The sequence below is a fragment of the Brassica rapa genome, chromosome A05 (assembly GCF_000309985.2).
Source record: "Brassica rapa cultivar Chiifu-401-42 chromosome A05, CAAS_Brap_v3.01, whole genome shotgun sequence".
In the NCBI taxonomy this organism is placed as follows: domain Eukaryota; kingdom Viridiplantae; phylum Streptophyta; class Magnoliopsida; order Brassicales; family Brassicaceae; genus Brassica; species Brassica rapa.
In genome coordinates this window covers 11,573,163-11,588,769 of record NC_024799.2, presented here as the reverse complement: position 1 = coordinate 11,588,769, position 15,607 = coordinate 11,573,163, and the positions used below count along the sequence as shown (strand labels likewise).

General features: G+C 35.1%; 2 protein-coding genes across 2 annotated transcripts; both read left to right on the top strand.

Moving 5' to 3' along the window:
- The first annotated feature begins 887 nt into the window (after nucleotides 1-887).
- LOC103868592 (probable histone H2A.1) lies at nucleotides 888-1,548 on the top strand. Its single transcript, XM_009146678.2, has 2 exons — nucleotides 888-1,144; nucleotides 1,218-1,548. The coding sequence occupies exons 1-2, from the start codon at nucleotides 956-958 to the stop codon at nucleotides 1,428-1,430; spliced, it is 402 nt and encodes a 133-aa protein (XP_009144926.1). The 5' UTR covers nucleotides 888-955; the 3' UTR covers nucleotides 1,431-1,548.
- A 314-nt stretch (nucleotides 1,549-1,862) lies between these two features.
- On the top strand, nucleotides 1,863-3,495 carry LOC103868591 (transcription factor bHLH115). Its single transcript, XM_009146677.3, has 5 exons — nucleotides 1,863-2,246; nucleotides 2,516-2,581; nucleotides 2,665-2,742; nucleotides 2,813-2,975; nucleotides 3,048-3,495. The coding sequence occupies exons 1-5, from the start codon at nucleotides 2,128-2,130 to the stop codon at nucleotides 3,297-3,299; spliced, it is 678 nt and encodes a 225-aa protein (XP_009144925.1). The 5' UTR covers nucleotides 1,863-2,127; the 3' UTR covers nucleotides 3,300-3,495.
- Nucleotides 3,496-15,607: the final 12,112 nt, after the last annotated feature.

Here is a 15,607-nt window from a genome sequence, read left to right as displayed (position 1 = left end):
AAGATTAATTATCATATGTTCGGTTATTTTCGGATATCCATTCAGGTTCAGATATTACCCGTTCGGGTTCGGATATCCAATCTCTCCTAATTCAATACCCGTTCGGATATTTTGCTACTTCGGTTCGGATTTCGGTTCGGGTTTTTCGGATCGGGTTCGGGTACCACTTCGGATTTCGGATAAAATGCCCACCCCTAATACAAATCACAACTTTAACATAAAAGTAGAAAACAAATATTAAAAATTTAATAAAAGTAAAAAAAAAATTAAAATAGTTTTAAAAAGTATTTTCGAAATTCAAAAAGAATTAAAAAAACAATTTGAAAAAAAAAATCGAAAGCTTTTATATAAAAAGTTCAAATTTAAAACCATATATTTTAAAATTATAAAAAATAATTTTTATTTATATATCTATATATTAAAAGGTACAATGACATTTTGTCTTTTTAATAATTGGATTTTTTTTCTCCTATTATACCATTAATTTCTTACCTTAAAAGTTAATAACAATCAATAGAATTCTATACACAAGTAATGAAAATCTATGTAAGAATATTGGATAAAATTTGTCAAATCTAATTAACTTGTAAAATATTCTCAACTATTAAAATCATCAAATTCCATTAAAATTCATGTCCCAAATTCCATTGCGAAGGTTCAAGGATTAGCGTGGATTCATTGGGCTCTTTAGTTCGATTGGAAACGTTTGGGACTAAAAAAAAAAACATCAAACTATAAAAAGCCAGCGAGGTAATTTCCATCTAAACAGATCCCGAAAGACCAATCTGTACCGTCAATTAGAAAATAATCTAACGGCGATAAACAGTGATCCGCGCACTCTCTTTCTATTGGTTCACTAATGTTAAGCGGAATCTACAAACTGTATATAAACTAAAGAGAGAAGATCGGAAAACTCACAGAACCAAAACGTTTACTTTCCCTCAAATCGATTTCAATGGCGGGCCGCGGCAAAACTCTAGGATCCGGGGCCGTGAAGAAGGCAACATCTAGAAGCAGCAAAGCGGGTCTCCAATTCCCGGTGGGTCGTATCGCTCGTTTCCTGAAGAAAGGCAAGTACGCCGAACGCGTCGGGGCCGGAGCTCCGGTCTACCTATCCGCCGTTCTCGAATACCTCGCCGCCGAGGTAAAACCAATCTGATTCCCCTGATTGGATCTTTATGATTGAAAAAGCCCTAATTTTTGAAAATTGAAATTAGGTATTGGAGTTGGCTGGAAACGCGGCGAGGGATAACAAGAAGACGAGGATTGTGCCGAGGCACATTCAGCTCGCGGTGAGGAACGACGAGGAGTTGAGTAAATTGCTGGGAGATGTTACGATTGCTAACGGAGGAGTGATGCCGAATATTCATAATCTTCTTCTTCCTAAGAAGGCTGGTGCTTCTTCCAAGCCTTCTGGGGATGACGATTGATTTAATCTATCTTGTTCTTTTCGTTTTTTTGTTTCTCCATCTTTAACTTGTTTAATTGAATGTTCATATGCTTCATTTTCGGAATTAAATCAAAGTTCAGACTTTTTGGTTTCTCCAATCGAATGTTCGTAATTTTGGATGGAATAAAAAAAAAGCCGAGAATTGTTGTAAATTGAGATAAAATTTGATTTGTTTTGTTTTAGTGATCGAAGATTTGCGTAAATATGTGGGTTTTTCGATATAACGAAATTCCATCTCGAATTGTTCGTAAAATCGTATGAAATAAAAACCCAGATTTGTAAATTTCTCGTATATGTCCTGTCCACTTGGGGATTTTTTTAAATTGATCTGTTTTGATGATGGGAGGTTTGCGTAAAGATGTGATTTTTCGATTTAAAAACGGGAAAGCTAAATGTGAATGACATCACAGGATGTGTATATAATTGGGCAACTCTGACATGTATATTATAAAGATTTTGAAGGGACGATGATGATTGGTGGGGCAATAGTGTATGACATCCATGAAAAAGAGAGATTTGAAATATATATTTAATAGAAACCGATTGAGAGAGAGAGAGAGAGAGAGAGTTTCTACCACCAATATCTCTTCTTCACTTTTCCACACATTTTGTCTATTCAGATTCGTCGACCCTTTTTCGGAAGCAGCCGCCGCGTTTTTTGGTTTTGACTTGTAGAAATGGTGTTTCCGGAGAACACCAACTGGCTCAGTGATTACCCTTTGTTGATTGATGGTGTTTTCTCTCATCACAGTCCCACTTTCCCTTGGCAGATCGATGGCTCAGCTACTACTGTCAGGTTTATTTTTCTCTATTTTTGATTGTTTTTTTGTTTCTAGGCTTTTTTGGACTTTTGGTGTTGTAGGGGTTATCTAAAGAACGTTGGACTTTTTTTTTTTTTTTTTTTAAGATGGTCCTGTTGTGTTAGAAAATATGAAACTTTTTTTTTGTCAACTCTGTTTTTGCATTTATTCCTCTGTTTCCTAAACTAGTAGATGAATCTACAGATCTCTCTCTATTTCTACTTTAGATTCTGCTACTGATGTGAAGTAGTTTTCTGTTTCACAGTGTTGAAGAAGTTGATGGCTTCCTTTGTGATTCGGATGTGATCAAAGAACCTGGCTCAAAGAAGAGGTAAGGTTCTAGCTTTCTGTTATATAGATTGATTTTGAACCTGTGTAGTGTTCTTTTGGTTTATATGTTCTTCATTGCTTCAGGGTCAAATCCGAATCTAATGCTGGTCCTAGCTCGAAAGCGTGTAGGGAGAAACAAAGACGCGATAAGCTAAATGAAAAGTATTTTCTTTCTTTCTCTTCGTTTCTCTTCAATCTTCTAAGTTCTTTAATCTTTTAATATTAACTGTAGATTTACGGAGTTGAGTTCCGTACTGGAACCTGGGAGAGCTCCGAAAACAGACAAGGTTGCTATCATCAATGACGCTATCCGCATGGTGAATCAAGCAAGAGACGAAGCACAGAGATTGAAAGACTTGAACTCAAACCTCCAGGAGAAAATCAAGGAGTTGAAGGTACAAAAACTCTAGAACGTTAGCCCTTGAGAGGTTCTGTCCATTAATCCTACGATGTATGTCAATATGCAGGATGAGAAGAACGAGCTGCGTGATGAGAAACAAAAGCTGAAGACTGAGAAAGACAGAATCGAGCAGCAACTCAAAGCGATCAACACGCAGCCTTGTTTCTTACCAAACCCGCCAACACTGTCTCAGGCTCAAGCTCCTGGAAGTAAGCTTGTCCCTTTCACAACTTACCCTGGCTTTGCCATGTGGCAGTTCATGCCACCTGCTGCAGTTGATACCTCACAGGACCATGTCCTTCGTCCTCCGGTTGCTTAAAAGAGCAGCATCTACTATTGACGGTTCTCCTTTTCTGATGTAGACAATCCTATGCAAACTTGTATTGTGATTTATGGTCATCATGCGATTCATTTGCATGTAAAATGGAAATAAGCATGCACTAACTGTGCAAAATGTTGTAAACTTTTGAAATTATGGTTCTACAGCTTGTGGAGTTTATGATCTTAAATGCTGAGAAACATGTAAATGAGTAGAAGTTAGTGGCACTTGAGATGAATAATTTAAGTTAGAAATTGTCATTGAGACCTCAGCTTGTTCATCATCATTTTCATCTTTATCTTTTAACTTCTTCAAACTACCCTTATCAACTTATGATCATACTCATATTCACCGTTTTTGGTGTCTCCAATAGATTATTTGATTTGATGCTCATTTGTTTCTGGAATCTTATAGTGGCCCTGGTCGTCGTAAGTAGTAGCATGTTTGTTTTGTTGTGGCGTGATTGGTCAAAAATTAAGTCTAGCCAAAAGGTATGTTTACTTAAACAGGGTCCTTATCGAATTTTTGAGACCGTAATGTTAAATAAAATCTTGGTATGATCATAAAAATAAATCTGTAATCAGAAAACTTATGTTCTGTTCAATGAGCTTCCTTTATTAATCTTAGGAAAACGTGTGAACAATGGTCTTTGAAGATGATAAAAACACTGGCACATTTTGAACCCATTATAAGACAGTTGGTCTCCAAAACAAACCCGTGGATGTATACTGTGAACAGAGCCGGCCATTTGAAAATATAGATGAATTGGCTTGAAAATGCAGTAAATGGTCTCATGGGAAGACAGGTAGGTAAACACTTTATTAGATAATTTAGATGCTTTGTCTAGCGAAAATGAGGAACTTGATTCAGATCATTGACAAGGGTGGAAGAATAAACTTTGCAAGTTAACATCATTCTGGCATGTACATTCTCCATGAAAGGCAAATTCTTGCAAGTCTCTTTGTCTTTTAAAAAATCGTTTACTATTTTTTTGTTGTTCTTGATTGGTTTCATGATCTGCAGGAAATCAGAAGGCAGCACTTAATGCGGAATTTTGAAAACCGCACTCTGTTCACCAATCACACAAATATTGTTTCTATCTGCGTAATTTATAAAAACTGCCAGATAGGAATTGAAAACCGCACACGGAAACCTATAACTCACATAAGGTAACCGCGGTTCTAAAAAAATAAGCGGTGCGGAATTAAAGTGCGGTCCAACTGCGGTTCATGCGGTTTGCGGGACAAGTGCGGATTTGATAAAAAAAGTAGTGCGGTTTTGGTAAAAAGAATAGTGCGGTTTTGGTAAAAAGAGTAGTGTGGTTTTGATAAAAAAAAATTAATGCATTTTAATAGAAAAAAAATGTATATATATTTCTTATTAGTTAAAGTAGAACAAAGAAAACAAAATTGATAGAAAAAATAAGAAGTAATGCGGTTTTGATAGAAAGAACAACGCGATTTTGGTAAAAAATTAATATGATTTGACAGAAAAAATTGTAACATAAAAATAAATAAAATATATTTTTAATCGAATTTGAAAAAAAATCAAATTTTGATATGGAACCGGTCATCAGTTTTGATGATTTGATTAATTTTGACCAATTTTTTGCTTATCTTAAATATAGTTTTTAATATAATTAGTAACCGCAGAGAGAGAAAAAATAACGGTTCTACCAGTTCGACCGGTCTATTCGGTTCAATTTTTTTTTTAAATTGGTTAAAGCTAAAAATTGTCATTATTTTGGTCCAAAATTAATATATATGAATTTTAAACCCAAATAAGAGTAATAGTGTTGATTTGTGAAAATATCAGATTTTGATTAGTATTAATATTTTGAATGGTTAAAATTTTGTGAAAACAATAAAATGTTTTAAAATATTAAAATATAGGCTTGAAACTAAATCATTGATGTAATTATTATTATTAGAAACGTATATGGGATTTATAGCTGATAAAAAAATATTATAAGATTTTATCAAAAATCAAAATACTTTTATTTTAAATAATAGATGGTCAAAGTGCGTTATTCTGACATACCGCACCATAAGTAGTGCTTTTGCGTTATTCGTTAAAACCTGAACAAACAAAAAAATAGTTTTGTGAAAGCGTTTTTTGACCAAAACCGCTATAACAATTACAATTTTCTTGATTGGTGACACTTTCAGAATTCTGTCACATCATTAACAAATACGTCCCGCTTTTTCTAAAAACGCTGGCTCCATTCATTACCATAATATTGCATTTACATTTTACACTGAAAACTGAAAACCGCAAACACATGAAAAAAGGTGCGGTTCTGTAAATAACGCACTCATCTTTTTTTTTAACACATACTCCCTCCGTTTTTTAATATAAGTCGTTTTACAGCTATGCACGTAGATTAAGAAAACCATTAATTTCTTATATTTTCTAAACAAAAACATCATTAATTATTTACCTAACCACAATTCAACCAATAGAAAAATATAAGATATATTACCATTGGTTATACAACATTAATTATTAATAAATTTTACATAGAAAACCGAAAACGACATATAATTTGGAACAAAAAAGTTTCTCTAAAACGACTTATAATAAAAAACGGAGGGAGTATAATTTTTTATTTCAACAATACAAACAATATACCTGGATAGTCATATGCATGTTTGTGTACGTGGAAGCATGCAGTAATAAAGTTTTTTTTGGTCTTCTTCAAAACGGTATTCTTTTTTTACCTTTTCTCATATGTTAAATTTTATTTTACAAAAAAACGTGTTTAACTTTATATAATTTTATGCTTAACTATTTTGTTCTTTAATAAAGTTTAATATAATTTTATTATTTTATTTTCAAAAAGCTAGTTAGTTTCATTTAAAAATTAAAATAAAACTATACTAGTGTATAGCCATGGAGATTTGGTTCTCGGTTCGATTCTGGTTCAGTTATTTTAGTTCTTCGGTTTTTTGGATTTAGAAGTTTAGGATTCATACATTATTTAGAAAGTTTGGTTCAGTTTCGGTTTGGTTATTTCTATTTTTGTTTTGGTTCGGATAACAAAGTTGAGAACTATTTTGTTTTCAAGTTATTTTTGATCCCATTCGATTCCAGATGTTTTGGTTAATTCATGTTAAAATTTTAAAAATCAAATTTTCAAATTAATATTATATTTTGGAGATTTACAGATAAAATTCTGATAATTCAGATAAATTTAAATATTTTAGATAAAATATATTTTAATAATTGAATTTAATTATGTTAATATACTATTTGGATTATTTTAAGATATTTTAATAATTGAGTTGTGAGATATCATATGTTCGGTTCAACTTTGGTCCTGATCCTATAAATAAACAAGAATTATTCAACCGGTATCATGCGTCTTTACGTTCTATTTAAACAAAAATATTTTAATAATTACAATACAATTCCATTAAAGTAATTAATAAACTTAAATCTAAATTATTTTTTTTTCTAGATCTATTTCACAACAAATTCATGATAAATATTACACTTAATGCACATTAATACTATAAACCTTAATATGTAAAATAGAAAACCTCTTTCCATAAATTTGTGGGTATTATCCTCTACTAAATAATGTTTATTCAAAATTTTATTGTTTTTTTTAACGCTGATTTATTACGATCTTACAATTATGATATAGGAAAGATTACATAGACGATTCGACAACCGACAATACTACCTGTCTTATGAAGACCTACGCCTAACTGCATCACCTGAGCCGTCCTATAAAGATCCACGCCTGACCAGATTTACTTGCACCATGTTGAAGATCCCTTGCAAGCCTTTCCTCTGTAGTCTGCATAATTGCTTGATAAACCGCTTTCTCCGGGACTTGAAACCTGGATTTCCTGTAATCTGCAATAAATTGCATAGTCTGGGATTCGAACCCCAAACCTGGGTGTAGAAGCCTTTAAACCTTAACCAATAGGCTACAGTGCTTCCACTTCAAAATTTTATTGTTAATGAAATCAATTAACAATATTTAAAAAATTTAAGGGATATGCCTTATTTGGGAATAAAAACTTAATAATGAGAACATATTTAAAATATCCATTTTACTTGATAATTCTAAATTTGTACCTAATAAACTTTTCAAATAACCAATTTGACTAATCTATTTAATTGACGATATTTTTTTAGATATATATAACTAAAATGCTATTAGAAAATTATTTTTAAATTATGTATGATATTACATATGTTTAATTGAATTTTACCTAAAAGTTAGTCTAAACGTGCGTTTTATTGACTTGCTTTCTCTCTAGCGACAAAAATGGCGATCTAGGGTTTTGATGTATTCTCGAAGATGGGATCCGGGTATTTGCGTAGGAGATTGGTTCATCAAGGAGTTTCAAGAGCGCGATTCGGATGACTGGAAAAAGGGCTTTCCTTCAAATCAATCAGGGATTGATTTGAGATTCAATAAGGAGATTTTGGGGAAGATAAGGAAATGGAAACGTTGGATTGATCGGTGCAGGGCCCCGATCATTATCAAGGTGAAATCGTCGAACTATAAACGTGTTTTAGATTGCGATTCATCTCAATATTTTGGATTTGGAACTGGATTGATTGGTGATTTGTGGTTGATTCTTAAATTTGGAACAGCAAGATCAGGCAAGAAGGAATTGGTTTTTGGAGGAGTGTTTTCTTTTTTTATAATAAGCTTTCTGAGTATTGGGGTTTTATTTGGCTTAATGGGTATAAGGAAATTAATTCTTGTTTTGGTTCTTTGGATTTTTGTTAAATTTTGGAATAAAATTATTTTCTGGTGTTTCTGGTACTTTAATTTGCTGGGAGTAATTGTTCATCATCAGAATGGCTCTGTTACTTGGGCACAGAGATGTGGAAACGTTCGGAGGCTGGTATGTATAAGGCAAATTGTGTCTGTTGGTATGGTGCTGTGGTCTGTTGGAAAAGGCTTGGCTCTGTATTTAGGTGTATGGTGGTATTGTTTACGTGTGTGGCAGGAATGGGTGAGAGTTGACAAGTTGTGGTGGAGGCCTTTACGGTTACGGAGATGGGGCGAGAGAGGATTGACATGGCGTTTAATGGAATATACTGATTGGTACACTGATGGCTTTGATCAACAACATGAGTTTGAGATGGTCATGGAGTATGAGAGGCTTCAAAACTTTGGTTTTTTTGGTATTATTATGATGTCAATTGCGGGGAAATACATGTATAAGGGAAATGGAACAGTGGATTTGGACAATGTGTGGCACGTAATACTGCACATCTCATTTTCTTCATGCAAAGTCCTATACGGTTGTCATAAGGAATTGTGGAAAAATTGTACTTTCACTGGTGTAATTGAGTCTAAACCTTTATATTGTTCGGAGTTTACAATATTTTTTTCTTGTGGTGATTGTTGTGGTGGTTTATCTCATTGTTCTCACAATACTTGGAGTTTTTGGGATTCATTGGTAATGTTATTAGAATATTTTTTAATGATGATTTTCTTAATAAGGATGATTATTAGCTCGTCAATAGATCTCAGGAGGGGTTATAGATCGACAAGAACGGATGCTGGGAGGTTTATAGGGTATATTGATGAGTTCTACATGTTATCTAGAACTACATTTTTGGTGCTCCTTGTCAACAAAGGTAATCAGTCACGAAACAGAGGATTTTTAGAAGAGATAAGTGGTGGGGGAAGGAAAGTGTGCCTAATATTCTTTAGTTCAGTTTGGATAATAGAGGATGATGTTGGTGATGTCGGTTCGAGTATGGTTTGGATAATGAGGCATGGGAGTCATATAGGAAATGATTTATGTTATATTGTGTCTATGTTAAACGTATATTTAAAGGTTTTTTATGGAATACGGGATTTCTTGGATTGGTGGGTACGTAAGCCAAATGTAAAGAACGTCAGATTATTATCTTTGTTGAGGGGTCAAAGGGATTGCTATTATTTTATGCTACACGTAATGATATTTCATGCATTCTCTGTGACTAAAGAAAGTGGCAAAAATGGGAGTTTTAAACGAGTAGTGGCATTGTGGATCTTTATGAAATGGTTAAGGCTCCAAAGGAACGATAATAGGTGGATTATGGGAAATGGGTATCATTACACTCGTCAATCCGGCTCTTTGGAGCAAATTAAAAAAATTGTTTTTAATGAGAGTTTTGAGTTGGAATTGTCGAGGAATGGGAAGTAAGTGGACCATAAGTTATTTGAAAGAGATAAGACACAAACATAAACCGGATTTTTTATTTTTAGCAGAAACAAAACAAGATTCAGAGTTTGTTCAAAACTTTCAATCACATATTGGTTATGATAATCTGGTCATAGTGGACCCCGTGGGGCGAAGTGGAGGATTGGCACTTTTTTACAATAATGAATATCAGGTCAAGGTATTATATTCTAGTAACCGAATGATTGATGTGGAGGCGGAGGCTCTTGGAAAAACAGTTTATCTTACTTTTGTATATGGGGACCCAGTACAAAAGATGAGGGAACAGGTGTGGGAACGTCTAACTAGATATGGACTATCGCGATCTGAACCCTGGTTCATCATTGGTGACCTTAATGAAATTACAGGTAACCATGAAAAAGATGGAGGATCTTTGAGGAATGCGGATTCGTTTGTTCCTTTTAATAATATGATAAGAAATAGTGGTTTACTAGAATTTCCGGCTCGGGGAAACAAAATGTCATGGCAAGGAAGAAGAGGAAAAGGGAAAGGGGCAGTGTTGGTTCGATGTCGATTAGATCGTGCCTTAGCAAATGAAGAGTGGCATACTCTATTTCCTTGTTCCTTTACAGAGTATCTAAGAATGGTGGCTTCCGATCATCGGCCGGTGGTGGCTTATTTAGAAGATAAAATTACCAAGAGAAAAGGACAATTTCGGTTCGATAAGAGATGGATTGGTCAAGCAGGACTTATGGATTCAATTGCTATGGGCTGGCTGGATCATAGCGACGGGAGAGAAGAAGGGAGATCTGAGAGTATTGTGGCTAAAATTAGTAATTGTCGTCATGAAATTGCTAAATGGTGGAAAAATAATCCACCTTATGGAAAAGAAAAAATAAATGATCTACAACAAGCACTTGAAGAGGTACAAACAGATAATACAAGATCGCAGGAGGATATTCTCGAGGTGTCTAGGAAATTACAAGATGCATATAAGGATGAAGAAGAATATTGGCATCAGAAAAGTAGGAACATGTGGTATTCTTCTGGGGATCTTAACACGAAATTTTATCATGCTTTAACCAAGCAACGAAGGGTTCGTAACAGAATTGTTGGCCTACATGATGCTGCGGGAAATTGGATTACAGAGGATAATGGTGTGGAAAAAGTGGCAATCGACTATTTTGAAAATCTATTTAGTACCACTTCTCCATCAGATTTTGATGGTTTTCTGACAGAGGTTACACCGGGTATCACTCCTCAGATGAATCAACGTTTGCTGAGGCTAGCGACGGAGGAGGAGGTCAAAGAGGCTTTGTTTATGATGCATCCTGAGAAGGCGCCAGGACCGGATGGCATGACTGCTCTTTTTTTCCAACACTCCTGGCATATTATTAAGAATGATTTGGTAGAGATGGTGAATAATTTTTTGGTTTCTGGAGAAATGGACGCAAGGTTAAATATCACTAATATTTGTATGATTCCAAAAACGGAGAGACCTACAAGGATGACGGAATTGCGGCCAATTAGCCTTTGTAACGTGGGATATAAGATTATTTCTAAGGTTTTGTGCCAGCGATTGAAAATATATCTTCCCTCACTCATATCTGAAACTCAATCGGCATTAGTGGCAGGAAGGTTGATTTCTGATAATATTCTTATCGCCCAGGAAATGTTTCACGGATTGCGAACAAATAAAGCTTGTCAAGGAAAGTATATGGCAATTAAGACGGATATGAGCAAAGCGTACGATAGAGTGGAATGGGACTTTATTAAGGCCCTACTACAGAAAATGGGTTTCGATCTCCATTGGATCAAATTGATGATGGAATGTATATCATCGGTTCAATATCGGGTACTTATAAATGGTCAACCGCGGGGCCTCATTGTTCCACATAGGGGCTTACGGCAAGGAGATCCTTTATCGCCTTATTTATTTATTCTCTGCACTGAGGCCTTAATTGCAAATATAAAAAAGGCGGAGAGAGGACAACAACTAACGGGAATGAAGGTAGCTAGAGCTTGTCCGTCGATATCTCATTTGCTTTTTGCGGATGATAGCCTCTTTTTTTGTAGAGCGCAAAAAGAAGAATGTCAAACTATTCTTAGGATTTTAAAGGAGTATGAGGCAGTTTCAGGACAGCTAATAAATTTTGAAAAGTCCTCAATTCAATTTGGACATAAGATTGAAGAATCCGTAAGACAGGAATTAAGGGATATTTTGGGCATTCAGAATCTTGGAGGGATGGGATCTTACCTTGGTCTTCCAGAAAACCTGGGGGGCTCAAAGATTCAAGTTTTTAGCTTTGTTCAGGATCGATTAAATAGTAAGGTCAATGGATGGACTTTCAGGTTCTTTACAAAAGGAGGAAAGGAAGTGATCATTAAATCAGTGATTACGGCATTACCAAATCATACGATGTCGTGCTATCGTTTACCTAAAGCAACCGTGAAAAAATTGACGAGTGTTGTATCACAATTCTGGTGGAGTCCAGGGGGAAGTACAAGAGGTATGCATTGGAAATCATGGGATAAAGTATGTATAGATAAGGATGAAGGAGGGTTGGGATTTAAGGATATCACAGATTTCAACACAGCAATGCTTGGTAAACAGTTATGGCGTCTAATAGAGAAGCCAAATACTTTATTCGCTCGAGTTTTTAAGGGTCGGTATTTCAGGAATGGGTCACCTCTGGAACCGATTCGTTCATATTCTCCGTCATATGGCTGGCGGAGTATCGTCTCTGCTAGATCTCTGGTAAGCAAAGGACTAATCAAAAGGGTGGGATCAGGTTCTTCCATATCTGTATGGAATGATCCATGGCTCCCAACCACTCGCCCGAGACCAGCTAACAAAAATCAACACAATTTATACCCGGACCTCACAGTGGAGTCTCTCATTGACTCCTCATCACGTACTTGGAACTCACAGGCAATTCGGTTTTTGGTGGATCCACAGGATGCAAAAATTATAGAAAGCATTCCTTTGAGCAGGACTCGGAGGGTAGATACTGATGGATGGCACTTCACCAAACACGGGAAATACACGGTCAAGTCAGGATATCAGGTAGAACGGATCTATCCAGACAGAGAGAAACCACCTTTACTGATTGGTCCCACAGTGGATGTTCTGAAAGCCTTCTGCTGGAAAATACGGTGTCCACCAAAGTTAAAACATTTTCTTTGGCAATTGCTGACAGGATGTATAGCAGTGAAGAAGAATTTACAATCAAGGGGAATTCAAGGGGATATTTGTTGTGCAAGATGTGGAGCCCAGGAGGAATCGATAAACCATGTGTTTTTCGAATGTCCTCCAGCACTTCAGGTTTGGGCTCTTTCGAAGATTCCATCAAATCCAGATATTTTTCCAACAGGTTCTCTTTTCACAAATATGGATCATTTATTCTGGAGAGTACTTCCACAGTTGGAAGATCATCAGTTTGCATGGATACTATGGTACATCTGGAAAGCTAGGAATAATAAAGTTTTCAGTAATTTGGATATGGATCCCATGGACACACTCAAATTAGCGGAAACAGAATCTACATTGTGGGCTGAGGCACAAATAGTGAACGAACAAAGGACAACACCACAGATAGGGAATATCATTTTGCCGTCAATTCCAGGAAGATGGTGTTTCACAGATGGGTCATGGAAAGAGGGGGATATGTATTCAGGACAAGGCTGGCTTAGTACCTTAGAAGGTTTTGATGGATTGTTGGGGGCGAGGAATGTTAGGGCCAGTCTTTCTCCTCTTCATGCGGAGATGGAAGCGCTCCTTTGGGCTATGGAATGTATGAGGAATTTACGTCAGTTTCAGGTTACGTTTGCAACGGACTGCTCTCAATTGGTGAAGATGGTTTCGGAACCTGAGGAGTGGCCAGCATTTGCAAATTATTTGGAAGATGTGAAGACCCTGAAAGAGATGTTCACCCGATCAGAGATCATCTATATACCAAGGACGCAAAATACAATGGCGGATAGACTAGCACGCAGTGTTAGACAGCAGCTGTCTTTTGTCGTTCACATGGATGCAGATCACCCAGTTTGGTTTACAGAGTCAGTTTGAGTCTGTAAAAGTTGATGACAAAAAAAAAAAAAAAATTTGAATTTTACCTTAAATTAATTTTCTTTAGTAAGGATTTGAAATGTTAGATTTGCTAATAACATGTACATTTAAGTATTAGTATTAAAAAAATAAAAAAAACCTAAGATTTTTCTTATGAGAAAATTGTAATAGGGAAAGTTTCAAAAGAATATTCTTCAAGTTTTGTACGTAAAGAAAAACATTTAGACAAGATAACAATGTTCTAAAAAAAAGAAAAAAAAGTTCATATAAAATAAAAATCCTACATATAATAAAATGTTAAAGTCAATAAGTTAAAATAAAATTAATTTGATAATAATATAAATACAAGAAATGCAATTACTCATTCTAACAAATTACTCATTGTAATAAGCATAATATAAATATTTTACTAAAAATGCATGACAAATATTTATATATGAGGTTGAGAAATTAAAACTTAAGACTACTTATGTAACAGGTTGGAAATTTAAATATAGTTATCATTTATGACCAAAAACATATCAAAACATCTCAAATATTATTTTCGCATATATATGTTAGTTTATGCAAAACATACACATAAACTAAAAATAAACTAAAATATATATTTTAATTATTATGCTAATGTCATAATAAAAAATACATAATACATGAAAAAAATATTATATTATTTATAGAAAACAAAAGTATATTCCTAAAAAATAAAAAATGGTTTCTCTTTTTACAAGGAACCCAAATGTTGTAAATAATTCTTTTCAACGCCTATCAAACCCGACCAATGAAAGGCTATTAGCATTTCCATTTCCACTAGCGAAATCGATATCAGGTAAATAAAAATGATATCGGTTAAATAAAAACAAATATTCGCGTGATATTTGCATTTACAGTTATATAAATCATTTTTTTTATTATTAGTGAAATTATGTAACAGCAATATATGTATTATGTGATGTATTTTTGTCACCATTTTATCATAATTTTTATAGATTATATAATGGTGTAAAAAATATTTAGTTACATTACGTAAACAAAAAAAACCCGCCCGACCGGGCGGATCCAGCTCTAGTGTATCTTAATAGTTAAGTGGTTATATTTATATATATATATTTATACATATTTGAAATCTATACTATACTAAAAGGGATATATACTCCATTCTAAAGCTGTCCACGTCAGATTAATAAATCAACGAATCAGAAACTATTATTTGGCCACGTCAATGCTGTTCCTGTCGACAGAAGATCATAACTGGTTCTTTGTTTGGGCTGTCTTTCCGTTTCTTAAACGGCCCAGATCGAACCCAATCTCGCCACCCTAATTTTATCTGAAGTGTGGAAAGCAGCATTGACGATTCCACTTCGTCTTCACGGTATGATTGCTATGTAATCTTCGTTACATCTTGCTCTTCTTCATCAATCAATGACGTTTTTTAATCTCTTTTTTATTGTTTTGTTCTTAGCTCTCACCTTAAATATGGAACGAACGAACTAATCTCTTCCCCTCCCGTCTCCACAGCTACAGCTATAGCTACAGCTACCTCCATGGAATCCACAGTATAGTCTCCCGTCTCCACCGGCTAGCCTCCCGTTGTTGTGTCTTTAGCGAGGTCTCACATTTACCAGCCAAACTGAGCTCCGTTTTCGGTTAATCCATTTCTGGGAGTCAAGAAACATTACAAAAGGCAGGACCTTTATTGGGTTGGAGCTCCTCCAATGCGACGAACAGGTATGAGTTCATTGAATTTTGGGTTTGATACAAAATGAGATTAAAAGGTCGTGAATTTTGGGTTACATATCTACTCCGTTAGGGGATTGTGGTTCATTTCCTCCGCTCGTGCTCCACGATACTCGCCTCATCCAAAGCAGAAACAACTTACAGCCTTCTGAATTTTTACGCTAGCAGAAACAAGGAGATTTATCGAGTTACTGATCAGAGTTTAACAATTACTTTCTTGCTTAATTTTTTTTTCTCTCAGTGCTTGACGACATCAGCCTTTTTATTGACGGAAAGAGGTTAGGTTCCACTCTCATGACGATATCCAAGGGTCTCAGCTCAGGGGTGATCACTACGGTAATCACATGTCGTTTTTTGGTTCA